Consider the following 14989-nt stretch of genomic DNA (forward strand, 5'->3'; position numbering starts at 1 on the left):
TCTGCCTCCACTTCTCCCATCTGGATGTGCAGCCCAGCCCCTTTCCTCTGAGCACCTGCCAACAGGAAATCAGCTGGCCTTACGTTTATCTTTGCAGTATGTGTTTGACTACCAGCAAGGAGATGTTTTTGGCTGTGTGGCCGACATTGGCTGGATCACAGGACATAGCTATGTTGTGTATGGACCACTCTGCAATGGAGCCACCTCTGTCCTGTTTGAAAGCACTCCAGTGTACCCTGACCCAGGTGAGGAAGTGGTGGGAAAAGGTTTGGTTAGACGTGGCAATGTGGCAAAAAGGTTTAGAAACCTTGTCCAGCATGACCTGCCTGCTCAGGAGAGGTAAGCTCCATTGCTTTGTACACAGCACTCAGGAACATCCGTGCGTCCAGGGTAGGAAAAAAAAAACCAACTTATCATTGTTTTTGCTCTGTACTCACAGAAATAACAGCTCCAGCCTTGGCTGTTAACCTTTCAGYGAGATGTCAGTGCTGGAAAGGTAAAAAACCAGTTTGTGATTTTTGCAGGTCGTTACTGGGAAGTGGTGGAAAGGTTGAAAATTAATCAGTTTTATGGAGCACCTACGGCGATACGCCTGCTRCTGAATTATGGAGACGAGTGGGTGAAGAAATATGACAGATCTTCCTTGAGGATTCTGGGTTCAGGTAAGGGGCATGAAATAATCTGAAAAAGACATGGGGTTCTAACTGGTGGAATGAAGATGCCAGAGGAACTCAGCTGACCACAAGGGATGTGGTTCAAAAACAGATAATAAAGCAGGCTCTGTGTCTGGCTTTTCAAATGTTTTCTCAGCAGAAGATGCAAAATGGAGCTGGGTCCTTGGAAGCTTTGTGTCATTGCCTGTTTCCTAGTTTGTTTTGCGGGGTAACATTCTTTTTTAAGTAAATTTATCTGATGGTAAAGGGCATCACTTTGAATTTTACTGGCARGGGTGACCCAAGCAGCATCTTCCTGTATTATTTTCAATTATGGATGTTCTTACACATGACCTACATTGATCAGTTACTCTCAGTGATATTCATTGCTTGTCTTTTGGTCCTTCTGGAAAAAGTCAGTCCTCAGTTACACGAATGCATCCCAGCAAAAGTACTGTAATCATTCTGCTTGGAGACTTTGCTTGTTGTGCACCGGGAGGGAGAATGAGCTGCCTGCAGTCTCCTGGGTCTCAGGTTGTTTTTTTTCTTGTTTTGGTGCAGTGGGAGAGCCCATCAACAAGGAGGCTTGGCARTGGTTCTACCAGGTGGTGGGAGAAGGGCGCTGTACCCTCGTGGACACGTGGTGGCAGACAGGTAAAAGGGCACAGGGGACCCCAACCATTGGCAGGGTGCTGGTGGGGACAGAGGATTAACACATTTCACTTTGATCCAATGAGTGTGAAAAACCCATCCTGGCATTTGGATCAGCTTTTGAAAGTCACTGGGGATTTTTTGCACATAATGGCGATGTAATAACATGTAGAATCAATAGCAATGTAGGGGTTTTTGTTTTTCTCTGAATGTCCTTTGATATTTTGAATTCTGTAAAATGCCAAGTGCTAGAAATATGAGGCAGAGATTGAATTGCTGGGTAAAGCTGTCAATAGTCAGCTTGAATTGCAAAACTAATTTTTAGTTCATCCACATTGTTCATCCACAAAGACATTGAAAGCACCACACAGCCACAATCTGTACTTAGGTCTGCTTTGTTTTCCTTCCTTTGAATGGTCAGAGGAGGGTGGAAAACAGAGCTCTGCACTCAAAGGGACCTTGTGCAACTGCCCTGGCAGATTGGAAAGAGTGAGTGGAGACTTGCTGGCTGCCCATCAGAGCAGTGCTCTGCTCTGCTTGAAGGAGTTCTGCAGCTCTTTCCCTGCTTCCTCAGCACCCAGTCCTCTCTTTTCTGGGCACCAGCACTCAGGAGTTGCTAGAGGTGTCTTGCCATATGTCCTTCTCAAGTTGTGAGATCCAGTTTGCCATGGAGACAGGAGCACAGCTGCTGGCATTCTGCCTCTGTTGAAAAATGGTCTGAAACTGCCACGGAGTAGAACATTCACTCCCTTTCCAGTCAAGCTGCTCCTGATTTTGTCCTTATCCCTGCTAGCAGGCCCTATATCTCAGTGTGATGAATTTTCTTCTGGCACTCAACCAAGTTCCATTTAATCCAGACCAGACTTGCAGGATCTTTTTTTTTTATTTTCAGATTTGAGATAAAACCTCCTCAGAATTCAGAGCAGCAATGTTAACTGCTATCTCCTTCAGCTRCTGATCTCTTAAATCTTCTGAGTTGTGAGCAGAAGGAAAGATGAGTGGCTAGGTCTTTCCTCATTATCTGCTTTCCTCCTCACTGCTCTGAAAGAAAACATGGAGAAGCAGTTGATTAGAGCACATGGATGTAAATGAGAAGAATCCAGTTTAGCACTGACATTTTTTTGGTTTGTTTGTTAACTGGTGCATGCAGTGCTCATGCTGTGTTTTCTGTCTCCTCCAAAGCACAGGGTTAGATCTTGTATTAAACTGTATTTCTCCTGGGATTTTGGAGCAACAGCTATTAGGTGAAAAGTTAAAAAGCATTCACTGGACAGTCTGTTAGTGCTTGGTCTTACCTTGAACCAGGCATTATTTCACAGGTAAACAGGTGAACTCCTGCTCCTGGAAGCATAATATAAAGATAAATATTCATGACATTGATTTTATTAGAAAGTGGAATCAATCTTTTCCCACAGCTGATGCTTTAATAAAGAGGAAGCCAAATTAATCTTGGAAAGATTATATATGCCATTTGAACATAAAAAAAAGGACCGTGGGAAGGGATCACAGGAACAGTGTGATGGATGCTGGCTGTGGTRCTGCAGTGTCACCTTTCCTATAGAATTTCAGTCTTGCTGGTTAATTGTGCTGCTCTGTGCAGTGTCCTCCACGGGACACTGCTCCCCAAAGCAGCAACCTGTTGCCAGCTAATAAAGCCTGGCAGGCATCAGCAAATGGTGATTTAAGAATCCACTTTAAAGTCTTTGGATGAGGCAAATGAGTGAGAGAGCAATTATGAGAAGCAATTTAAATAGTGTGGTGTGTGCAGATGAAAAATTCCTATGGGTCTTGCTGTGAAGAAGCCAGGTAGAGCTTTGTTGTGATTGACAACAGTAATAGAATCAAAGCTGTGTTTGAGTTTTAGATGMAGTTCTTCACCATGCAGAAGAGACACCAGGTATTTTCACTTTTGTCTCTGATTTCACAAAAAAAAAATACAGCCATGAACAGAAACTGGTTGTGAAAGACATCTCTGCATAGGCTGTGGAAGATTTTGCTGTTGGTATCATTGTTGACATCGATTTAGAATGGGCTGGTGCTTCTGAAACAGATTTTCCCCAAAGTGGGCACTCCAATCTGGTGGCAGAGAGCATGTGCTCCACTGCCAGGAGGGATCTCTCCATGGCAGAGAGGAGCCTGGTTCAAAGCACCCATCCCCTGCTCACACTCTGCTGTCCTTGCCCAAAATATGGGTACAGGTAAATACAACTTTTTTCCTTCTGCTTTGCCTCTGAAGAGACAGGCTTTTTAAGGACAGGGCCTGGAAGTCTCGATGTCATCTGTCAGTGGCTAAAATTGGTGCTTCTAAACCAAATTATAACAGGTGTTCACTTTGCAAATRATTTTTAAGGCACCTTTGCTACCATGTAGCTCCCTCAGGAATGGGATTTTGTGTGCAGCTGGCTGCAGCATGTGTGGGATGTGGCAAACACYGTGTTGAAACAGCTTTCAGTGCTGTGTTTGGAAGGAAAACTGTCTTAGGAAGAGCAGCCTTTGGTTTCATCAGGGTCCCTGTTCTGATGTGGATTTTGTCTGTTCAAACTGAGAACAGCAGRTGTCTGGGGTGCTTTTTCCTGAAAAAATTCAAATTCCTGTTTTCAAAATTAACAGAAATATTGGATGGATGCATGCCCATCAATGAAATAATTGGGACATAATTCTCTGTGTAAGAAACTCTTTTCTACAGATCTAAAGCTTAGAAGCCACCAGAGACCTGATGTAAATTCAGGGTCAAATTCAGCCTTACCAACCCCTGGTTTCAGTTTTCACAATCTCAGCAAAGCCAGCAGAGGAATGCACTCTCCATGCAGCAGAACATACCTTTATTTATAGAGCTGTATTTTTAAAAGCCTTGTTCTCCTTTATTTTTGTTTCTGTCTTGTCTTGCTGATTTAGATTTAAAATAGAAAGGATCTCATTAAGGTTGGAGTCTGATAAAATGTCCATCCCAGCAGGAAGGAAAAAGGATRATTAAAACATTCAATTTTGACTAGAAGATAAGCTCAACCTGCCTGTAAGGGGTGGGTTAATCTCATAYTCTGTAATAACAGTAATTCACACTCCTGAAGTGCTTTCCCTGCTAACTTTAGACAGCTGTGGAAACACTAGTGGGAGACAAATCCCCTGACATGCTTATGCTTTCCCTGTAAAATCACTTCTGGGGTGGGAAATGGGGCTGCTGAGTTCTGGAATTTCCTTTCATCCAGCCCTGCGTGGACTACATATATTTTATTTTTCATTTTTCTTCCAGAAACTGGTGGTATCTGCATTGCCCCACGGCCCTCAGAGGAGAAAGCTGAGATCATTCCAGCTATGGCCATGAGACCTTTCTTTGGCATTGTGCCTGTGCTGATGGATGAGAACGTGAGTTGAAGCTCTGCTGGGTGCCCAAACAAGAARCTGGTGTGTGTTTCTGCCTTGATCACTTTTTGGACAGCAAAGGGACAGGATCCAGAAGGATGCTTGTTTCTCCATTAAAATAATAGAACAGATGAGCTATTTATATATATATGGAGAGCGAGAAAGAGACAGAATATCTCATTTCTCCACACAGATTTGCCAATAGGGCAGTGCAAGTGTCTGGAAAATTGTTGACATTTATTTTATCCACTTATGACCTTCTCTGGCAGTCTGCAGTAAGCAACAGGGTGACTCTGGCCAGACCAATGGCTCAGAAGATCTTTTCTATTCCTCTTTTGTTCACCTGTTCATCCTTCCTGTGCTTGAACCTGCAGGGAGAGGTTATAGAGGGCAATGACGYGTCTGGTGCCCTGTGCATTGCCCACCCTTGGCCTGGCATGGCAAGAACAATCTATGGAGATCACCAGCGATTTATTGATGCCTATTTCAAACCCTACCCAGGTAAGGAAAGTGCCAAGGGAAAGCAGTTTCACTGCTCTATAAACAGTGAATATTTTCAGCAGGACTTTCTGATATTTCTGTAATATCCAGACCATGATGGCTTGGAGTGTGTGCCATGTGTTGCAAGCATGCCCTGATGGTTTTGGGTAGTGTTGACTCTTCTAGCTGTCAAAAAGGCATGTATTTTCTAGAAAGCTTTAATTCCTTAGCTTTGAAGTCTAAATAGCTTTTCTTTGGAGCCTTGTGTTTTACTCGGAAACAGGCATATTGGATGAAACCTTTTTTTGTAGGACATTGGACAAGACAACTGTCTTCATTCAGGAAAGCAATTGAAAAGCAAGAATTAGATAGGCAATCCTGAAAATTGTACAAAATGGGCTGGATAAAAAGAATGGGAAATGGGTACAAGAAATTGAATGACCCCATAGTCCCTTGTTACTCACTACATTTGCATCTGATGCTTTGTTGATGTTTAGTTGAGAGTTGTTTAATTGATCTGGAAGGGTGGAAGACGTGAGTGAAAGTCCATGAATAGGCCAGTAATGGGTTCTGGCAAGAGCCACCCTCACATTTCACAGCAGTAGCTGCCTGCTGCTTCTCAGAGGTGCCACTGGAGCKATTCAGATGCAGACAGAGCCTTGGTGAAGAGCCAGCACAATCTGTTACAGGATGTGTCCTCTGTGACACTGGAGTTTCCAGGAAACCCTGGGCCTTTTGTGGTTCCCATCAAATGTTTCAGACCCTCTGAACACCCTGCTTATTGTGGGATGGTTTGGGGTTTTTTTAGCTAATCTGGTAGAGTGTTTCTCCCACACTCACATGCTAGACAGTGGCTGTTATCTGGGATCTGAATCTTTGTTAGCCAGGAGGGAAAATGGCTTTTCATCCATCCTAATGTAAGTGATAAAAAATTGGCAGTGTTCCCACGTAGAAAATGTAATAAAACTGCTCCCTTTCAGCTGAACAGCTAAGGTTTTCCATTGCTCAGGAGTAGCTAACAGCAGTTCTGAGCTGCACCAGTGGCCTGTGGCACGATGGCAAATGGCATTTGGGGTGGTTTTATGTTGAGGCACCAAGAGGCCTGAGCACACAGCTGCTGTGCAAACATAGGCATGTGAACCCTGGGGAGATCAGAGAGCCCCTCTTGGTTTTGTAAATCCAACTGAGCATTGCTGGGTTGTGTCGCTGGTTTGGTTTTACTGTAGGAGCATCAGCCACTGTTTGCTACTGAGTGCTGCAGTGATTTGTCCACCTTGGCAGAGACTGAGCTCCAGAGCTTTGGTGCTGTTCASATGTTTGTCAGGAGCAGCACAGCCTGGGCAGAACAGAGGATGGCAGAGGGGATGGAAATGGTGGGAGGCAGCTGGGAGATTGTCACAACCTGCCAGCTGTCCCATCCACCCTGCCCTTCCACCACCCCAGGACAAGGTCTGTCCTGCACCAGAACCCAAAACTGGCCCACTTGCTGCTGCTGATCAGCCCTGTGTCCTTGCTGCAGGTTACTACTTCACAGGGGATGGTGCTTACAGGACCCAGCAAGGCCATTACCAGATCACRGGGCGCGTGGACGACATCATCAACATCAGTGGGCACCGGCTGGGCACGGCAGAAATCGAAGATGCAATGGTAAGGCCCAGGCAGGTGGAGGTCTCTTAGCAGGGCATGAGTGTTTTTCAAAGCAGCTTTGTCTCTTGCTTTCAAACCCCTGCCCCTGCATAGCCACAGCTCRATGCACAAGGAATAGAAAAGGTGTGAGAGGAAACAGCTCCCTTGTTGAGGGGACAACAAATGAGCAATGGAGAGAGGAAAAACACCGTGGGCAGTCCATGCAGGAGAACTGTCGGAGCTGTTTCCTCTCAGTGACATTGCAGTTGTCATTTTTTTATGCTGGTGGACACTCCATAAGTCTCTCTTCTATTTCTTCCTTGCCCTCTGYTAACACCTCACCCCTCCTTCCTAAACCTGAGCTTCATCTCAACTAGCTGAGTGTGCCTGAGAGTTCAGCAGTGTTGAACATAAAGCAACCTTGATTTATGTCAGCTGCTAAGGTAGCCTGTCATTTTGAGAGAAAATCATATTAGCTCAGGGAATTGAAAACAGAAAGTCCTCAGAGTGTTTATATTTAARCCTTGACCTGTATATCTACATTATGTGCCTTGCCTGCAAATKGCATTTAAATGTAATATCTGATAAACCTGAGCTGTGTTCACATGGAACACATGATCCCACTTTCTCCCCTGTGAACAATTCTTATGTCTGTGCAAGTTTCTGATCATAGCTATAGGATCCTGCTCCTCTCACAATCTATGTATGTGTATATGCAAATATATTTACATGCCTAGATTGCTGTATGATGTTTTCTTTCATATTTGAATCTAATTGAAGATAACATAATCCATTCTTTGGTGTGGGATGCAGATATGAGGTTTCTTCTGGTCTGTGCACCCAAACCATCACATTACTGCAGAAGAATGTTAAATTAAACTCCAAAGTGCAACAGAAGTAATCACTGTTGTGTAGCATGTTAACAAAAATACATTTTGATTCGGGAATGGAGAAATCTGATTCTTTCTGCCTTCTGGTGGTTTTTTTGGCACTTATAAACACCAGTCCAATGTGGTGTTGGCAGCTTCACTTTTTACCTCTGCTGGCCACAGTTCCCTGTCACCCTGAGCACTGCAAGACTGGTTGTACTTGTGATTTGGCTGTGGCCTGTCACCACTTGGGACCACAGTCAGGCACAAAGAAAGAGAAAGCAGGTTTCCAGCTGCTGCAAATTCAGCTGGGTGTGCAGTGGATGTAGGAGAGCTTTGTTTGTAGAGCAACTGGCACAAACTCTGCWGGGCTTGATGCAGTTATGATTTGTGTATTTTTTTTCATTTTTTTGTGAAGGCTGACCACCCTGAGGTCCCTGAGACAGCTGTGGTCGGGTACCCACATAAGATCAAAGGAGAAGGTATGTGAAAAGCAGTGTCCTGGCATGACATCTGTATCTAATTCCCTGAATTCTAACCCAGGCTGCATGTTAGGAGATGCTTAGGGAATGGGAGGGCAGTTATCCTAAGGCTGCAGCTCCAAGAGACAAAGACAGCCATGAAAATCACTGCATGTTCCTAACCTGGGTGTTACTCCCTAAACTGTTTTCATACATAGTGTTTATGGCAGAGCTTCCTTTTAYAGGATTGTGTGAGATATGTCCTTTRAACAGAATGGGAATAGCTGATTTGCATTGGCCAGCTTTTGATCCYAGTGACACTTTGGTAATTTATGTTGACTTGTCATTGTCGCTGAGATCAGTCATAGATGCCAAGAAAAGGCTGAGCCATTGAGGGCTGGATTCTGACTTGATTTTGCAAACAGGATCAATGTTTTTTTTTTGTCAGTTCCTGGATTGTACATAGGAATGGTTTGAAGCATTTGAGCGAGCATCCCTGGTCTTGCCAGCCAGTATCTAATACGAGGTTTGTGGCTTCTGCTCATTCCAGGTGCCTTTGCTTTCATAGTGCTAAAGGAGCAGACAGCTCATGCAGACAGTATCAAAGAAGAGCTCAAAACCATTGTGGCATCCAAGATAGCAAAGTATGCTGTGCCTGACCACATTCTGGTAAGTGGAGACTGAAACTGGTACCAGTCTCAAGCCTCCTCACCTTCCAGCATCTCCCTTTTGGTGTTAGAGGAGAGCTCACAGAGCTTCTCCTTAGCTGCCCCCAAAGTCTGCCTGCATCCATTTCTCTCTTCTTGGAGGCAGTGACCAGACACTCCTTTGAGGGCTCTGCTTTAGCCACGTGCTTGTGAGGTGGACACCAAGGCACAGGTGACAGAATACAACAGGAGCAGGCAAGGGTGGCTCCTTCAACTTGGAACAGCCCAGGATATCCTCAATGGATTGGGGAAGCTTCCAGAATTTACAGGAATGCCAGAGAAAGCCTGTTTCCCTGTGTTTTGGGGTCGACCTGCAGAGAAGACCTCTAACTTTTTTCCATAGCAGTTGATGCTATGGAGTTTTGTAGCCTACTGTGATCACACAGCAAAATGTGAGACCTGTTGGTATCTCTGGTCACTGCCTGAGAATTCCTCACCAGGCTCAGATTCATGCTAAAGCCTTTGAATGCTGAATTTGCTGCTAAGTGCTGCCCAGGAGGCATAGCTAAGGCATTTAGCTTTGTTCTGGTTATGGAGGAAGGTGTGTAGGCTGACAGATACCAGGCAGAGAGGGGATATCCCTTGAGTAGCAGACCCTGCAGCTGGTGTGCAGAATCTTGTTCCTCTATATTCCTGCCCTGTAAAGGGGAATATGTGTATTTCTGTCTGTTCTGGTAACGCCTTGAGGTCTGTGTCACCGTTAGAGTGAGTTTACTGAGCCTGAGTTTATCTGAGTAAACGCCTGAGTTTATCTGAGTAAAAATTTCAATAGTTATTAGCAAATGCAGGACCTGACTCCCAAAAGATCAGGGTACCAGCCTGGCCATGGAAATGGGGAACAAAACCCACTCGAAATAAGAATAAAATTTATAGCACAAGGAATTTGCTGCTAGTAACACTCCTTTCCTTTGACATAATTTAGTGTGTTCCATAATCTATTCCCCAGCAGCCCCAAAGGGGATGTGGCCATGAAATAGTGTGCCAGGCTTAGGGTGGCCCAGCCAGATTTCCTTGTGGTTTCCAGCAGGATTCAAGTTCTATGGAAGGTGTGTCTTTTCCTTTTTTTGCAGGTGGTAAAGCGCCTCCCTAAAACCCGATCAGGGAAGATCATGAGAAGGCTGCTGAGGAAAGTAGTYGCTGAACAGTCAAGCAACATGGGAGATGTCACCACACTTGATGATCCAAGTGTTGTCAAGGAGATCCTGGATGCTTACCAGAAGTACAAGGAGAAGAGTTCCTCATAACAGGCGGCTCTGGAATTTCACTCCTTCAGAAATGTGGAAGGTCTCAAATAACCAGGCAAACAGCATAGTTCTCTCTTGGTGTGTTTAAAAAAAAACTGTTTCCTTCTAGGGGAACAAGATTTTCCACTCCACAACATAATTGGAGATGTGCAGGGCTAGGAGCAGTCTGCAGTTTTCCACAGTCAGTGAGCTCCTTTTCCTTGCTCTCCAGGCTGTTGTAGAGCAGCCATTGGTGGTTTCCATGGGTTGTGCTGAAACTTAACACAAGATACAGATGTTAATGTTCCTCATTTTAACRTTACTGTACAGGGAAATGTTTTTTATACAATACTTCTTGCTGTTTTAAAAGAAGTYCTGGCAAACACTTCTTCAATCTTTCCTTCAGCTTGGATATCTGAGTCCAAGCTGCTGTTTTTGACTGCAACTGCGGTGCCTTTTCAGCAATGCTGAGTATTCTATTAAATGTTTCATATGCATTATTAGGGAAATGAGAAGGACATGGTTARTCTGACAATTCTTCCTTGACTTTACCCAGTTATTCTAATATCTCCTTTGGCTTTCCTCCTATGGATTTGTTCCTACCACCGTGTGTCCTGGGATTTTGAGAGTCGGTGAGCCTGTGACCCTTCATGTCCCATCACAGTAACCCAGCACCAGCACTTCCAGCTACAAAAAGGAGCCACAAAGCCCACGACTGGACTTCCCATGTGTCCTCAGTGCTTTGCTGCCATGTTGATTTTCCAAAGAGTCAAGTGCCATGTGGGTACCCACAGACTGCACAGCCCACCAAAAAAGGTGCCTCTTAGATGCTTTGTGGAAAGCGATAGTGGCATTTTAAACCAGCAACCTCAGAATAGCAGGGAAGAACAGCCTTTGTCTTTTCAATCTTTTCAAAATTGCAACTAATATAGCCAGTGTTTTATTTCTAGACTCATTTTATCATGAACACATTGCAGTTGAAGCACTTCTTATATTTGGGCTGTACAGAAGAAATTGCTTGTAGGGTTACTTATTCCCGAATTTAATTGGAGTAACACTGCATTTTAAAAAAATTTGAATTCTTTTAAATGTCTCTAGGGATTGAGTAATACAGTAAGAAATATCATGCTTTGTTAAATAACCCATCCTTCTGACTGAAAACCATTTTTACATAAGGTAAGTATAGACACCCTGTGGACTGTCTGGGAAATTGAAGATCAGAAGTTTTGAAGATTTGATAGAGTTGGATATTTAATATTTTAGGAGATARACACTACTTTATTGTCATTGCAAAAGAAAAAAAAAACAACCCACTTCCTTAAGTAATTCTCAAGTGGGAAGCAGACAAGAGTTAATGTTTTTGACAGAAAAAGCAGACTCCCTTGTTTAAACAAGTTGTCTCCACGCAGACTGAAATAACAGTGTGGAGGAAGAAAAATTACTTTTGAACAAGATTACACACTTTCCTTTTGGTCAAGAAAGCATTCCTTATATTATAGACTTAGATTTTCCTTGTGTTATTGACCTGAAATTTCCATGTGAGTTGTCCCAGTGGTCATAGAACCATGGTTTAGTTCATCTGAACTGTCTCACAAACACTGTCTGTGTGAGGAGCAATGTGCTTTGGGACATTGGGACATTTGTCATCCAATTCCTCTGCTCACCAGGAAGCTGCAGAAGCACAATAAATTCACGGCTGTGCTAGATATGGTGTAAATGGGAAGTTGTGGGTGCCCCATCTCTGAAAATATTCAAGGTCAGGCTGGATGGTTGAGCAGCCTGGTCGAGTGGAAGTGTCCCTGGCCATGGCAGGGGGATTGGAACAAGCTGATCTTTTGAGTCCATGCCCAGCCCGTGTAATAGCACCCTGACTCTGCTAAAAACAGAGCTAGGCAGGGCTTGGAAAGAGCACTTCCCATGAGCAGAAGGATTCTGTGCATTAGTGAGTAGCCTACTGATAGAAAGCTTTAAATTGAAAATTGAAATTTTACATTTTCCTTCCAGAGTTTAAATTTTCCGTCCAGAGAAGTCCCCATTCTTCTTTCTACCCATTATTTCTGCTAACTGCAGCAGTTGGCTCTTCGCTGCAAGCCTGAGTTGAGCTTTGCATTTGCATCAACAGCAGCACTGGTGTATGGTGACAGTGCTTTCTACTTCACATGCAGCAGGCTTGTGGCTCAGGGAGGGATTCAGCCCACAGAAATGGCACTGTTTTGTCAGTGCCTGAAATGCCAGGAAGGAGGAAGTTTCTGAAGGACCCTGGCCCTGTAAGGCTCTAAAGATGAGCTGATCTTCACTAATCAGTGAAGGAGTTAAATATCAGTGGGATTGTGGGACAAACTTGGGGGCAATGGCTTCATTTAGAAAAGCAGAGCTGTTGAATTCTTGTAAACCTTTGTGTGTCCATGAGTGGTGTATTCATCAGATTGCCTTTGTAGCTTCATTAAAAGGCACAGAGTCGATTTTACCTGTTGCCATTTATTGCAAAGGGCCACTATGTGTTTTTTTTTTACCCACCGAGTTTGGCCAGTAAGACCTCGTCATGCTGCCTTTGTTCCCCACTGGAGACACAGACCATGATTTTCCCAATTTTATAAAGGGAAAGTTCCATCTGTCCAGAGGTGTGTTTTGTACAGTCTAATGTTAAGCCTTTAATTGAATTTTGTTTACTTGTAATCATGCTTTAAACACATTTATTGTCCTTGACCAAAACCAGTGTATTCAATAATCTTAGTATTCATATTTTCAGTAAAGGAAATACATGTGATGGATTGGCTTTGTATCACAGGTGTCGGACTTTCTATTCCCTCCAGGGTCTGGGACTTTCTCAGTTCTCTGAACTTTCAAAGGCAGGCAAAGGARTTTGAGATCAGGATGAGTCATGATCCAAATTGATGTTTTGCTTTGCTCCTTTTCTCTAAACAGTAGCTCACAGGAAATGAGTTAATGCCAGAAAACTGCCACTGCAACACAAGTCAAAGTTGAAGAACATTTGGATGGCAATAAGCTGCATGTCTCGTGTAAATCCTGAAATCCCACTGCTCTACACGTGTGATGCAAACAGAGAATAATGAATGGGAATACTTRATTACCATTAGTCACAGAAAGGTCYAGACTGAMAAGCAGGTGTCCATCTCCTCACTTGGCCCCTTGATGCTGCAGCTGCCCTGGTTTATTTACTGATAATTTACTGGTAAAATGGWGACTGTTTTCTGGTCTAACACAATTATATTCAAGGGCTGTCTCTGTGGCTAATTAAAGTCACAAAAATTGATTTCAGCAACAAATTTCTGTTTTTAAATGAAGCAGGAACAGATGATCCTTTTCCACCTTGAAAACTGATTATTCTGAACAGGGAACTGTTTTCTGACTGAGTCTAGAGGTGAAACATGTTTTTCATGCTGTGATCTCAGTCCTGTTTTTTTCTGGGATAGGATTTTGGAGACATAACCACCTTTTGGGATGGAAATGTTCACATCTGTGCAAAAATTACCAGCCTACAAACACGGCAATAAAATCTGCTGTGGCAGATCATTCTTACTCTTGCCTCTGTTTCTCTGTAGCTATTGTGTATCTGCTTTGATTCCCTGTGTCTGAGGTGACAGAACTTTGGCTTTTCAGTTGTTGAGRCTGGGAGAGTAGAACTCAGTGCTTTCTAGTGTTCATCCTGTGCCCAGCATGCAGAAGACTCAACTTTCTACCTGTTGGATTTTGGGGWTGATTTTACTTTTCTGTGCCTTGGTCTTCTGCAGCTTCTGGGGCTTTTGCCTTGAAAGGAATGACAGGGAGATGTCTTTATAAAGAAACTGTGGGGTTTGCTGGTAGATAAGGCCAGATCCTGACAGGTGAAAGGAGCAATGGGGGGAACCAGAAATTCCAGAGGAATTCCACCCATTGACACAGATTGTTACTCACCTAAGGCAGCACTAAATCCCTGGACTTAGAGAAAAAGAGACACAAAGAATAAAAAGGGAGGGGATGCGCATTAGATTGGGGTCTGTGTTGGGTGATTCAGGAAGTCTGTACCTCTCAAGTACCTCAGCCAGTGGGGAAAGAGAGAGGGAAATGTGGTCGCAAAATTAAGATAAAAAAGAGGTTGCGTCCTCTAGCAATTTGAGAGACTCCATGGAAATGCCCCATGGCCTTTTCCTTTTATTTGAATAAAGTTACTGGACTCTTCTGTCTCCTTTTTGGACATAAACCTCTGGTGTTTGTGGATTAATTTTCCTAAATTCAGCCTGAATTCAGCCAGAGCATGGAGAAAAGGCTTCCCTTCCTTGGCTAGAGACTCTCTCCATGGAAAGCCCACACATTTTGTTAGGCAAGATGCCAAACAGCCTTTCCCATTCCTTGGCATCATGCAGCTGGGGGGCTCCCTTGTTTTGGCCAGCCCTTGTCTATCAAGCTAAAAAATGGGGTTTTTTTTAAGTATTAACAAAGCCTTGGTTCCACTCTTAGCAGTGACACCCCCAGGATCCCTTCTGCAGCACCAGGGCAAAGAAGCCAGGAAAATCTCAGTACATTGTGTTACCCAGGTGGGCAAGAGAGGAGCAGAAGGGATGCTCTGACAGGGACAGGGGCAAGGGTGTCACGCTCGCATCTGGGTTAATGAATGAATGAATTAATTAATTAATAAGAGGCTGAAGGGGACGAGCTGCCACAGCACCTCCATCACTCACAGCCCTGGAGCAGGCGCCCAGGATGGGCTCAGGATCCAGCAGCTGTTCTTTAAGGCGCTACTGCTGCATGTAGAGCTTTCTTTCTGCGGCTTTTTTCCTTTCCTGAACCCTTTTTTTTTTGCAGAGAAACAAGTGAAAAAATACGATTTTCCACCAGGCGTTCCTGATGCACACGCAGAACCATTAATGTGCAGGACAAGCGGTTTGTAAGCATCCTGCTCCACCCAGTGTCTGCAATCAGATCTGCAATAGTGGGAAAGACAGGAAAGGTTTTGCTGTA

General features: G+C 44.0%; 1 protein-coding gene across 2 annotated transcripts in view; it reads left to right on the forward strand.

Moving 5' to 3' along the window:
* ACSS1 (acyl-CoA synthetase short chain family member 1) overlaps positions 1–14989 on the forward strand; it is a 30066-nt gene extending 15077 nt beyond the window's left edge. The window contains exons 6-15 of one of the 2 annotated variants that reach the window (XM_057379329.1): positions 98–245; positions 525–662; positions 1215–1307; positions 4555–4667; positions 5039–5165; positions 6664–6791; positions 8058–8121; positions 8651–8769; positions 9878–10091; positions 14834–14989. In XM_057379329.1, the coding sequence (XP_057235312.1) occupies positions 98–245; positions 525–662; positions 1215–1307; positions 4555–4667; positions 5039–5165; positions 6664–6791; positions 8058–8121; positions 8651–8769; positions 9878–10051 (1104 nt within the window). In that variant the 3' untranslated portion in view covers positions 10052–10091; positions 14834–14989. Of the gene's footprint in view, positions 1–97; positions 246–524; positions 663–1214; positions 1308–4554; positions 4668–5038; positions 5166–6663; positions 6792–8057; positions 8122–8650; positions 8770–9877; positions 13074–14833 lie in introns of those variants that run through there. The other variant, XM_057379328.1, reaches the window with a different exon arrangement.

This window comes from Malurus melanocephalus, unplaced genomic scaffold (genome assembly GCF_030028575.1).
Source record: "Malurus melanocephalus ecotype Western Australia unplaced genomic scaffold, MMel_1.1 scaffold_402, whole genome shotgun sequence".
NCBI lineage: Eukaryota > Metazoa > Chordata > Aves > Passeriformes > Maluridae > Malurus > Malurus melanocephalus.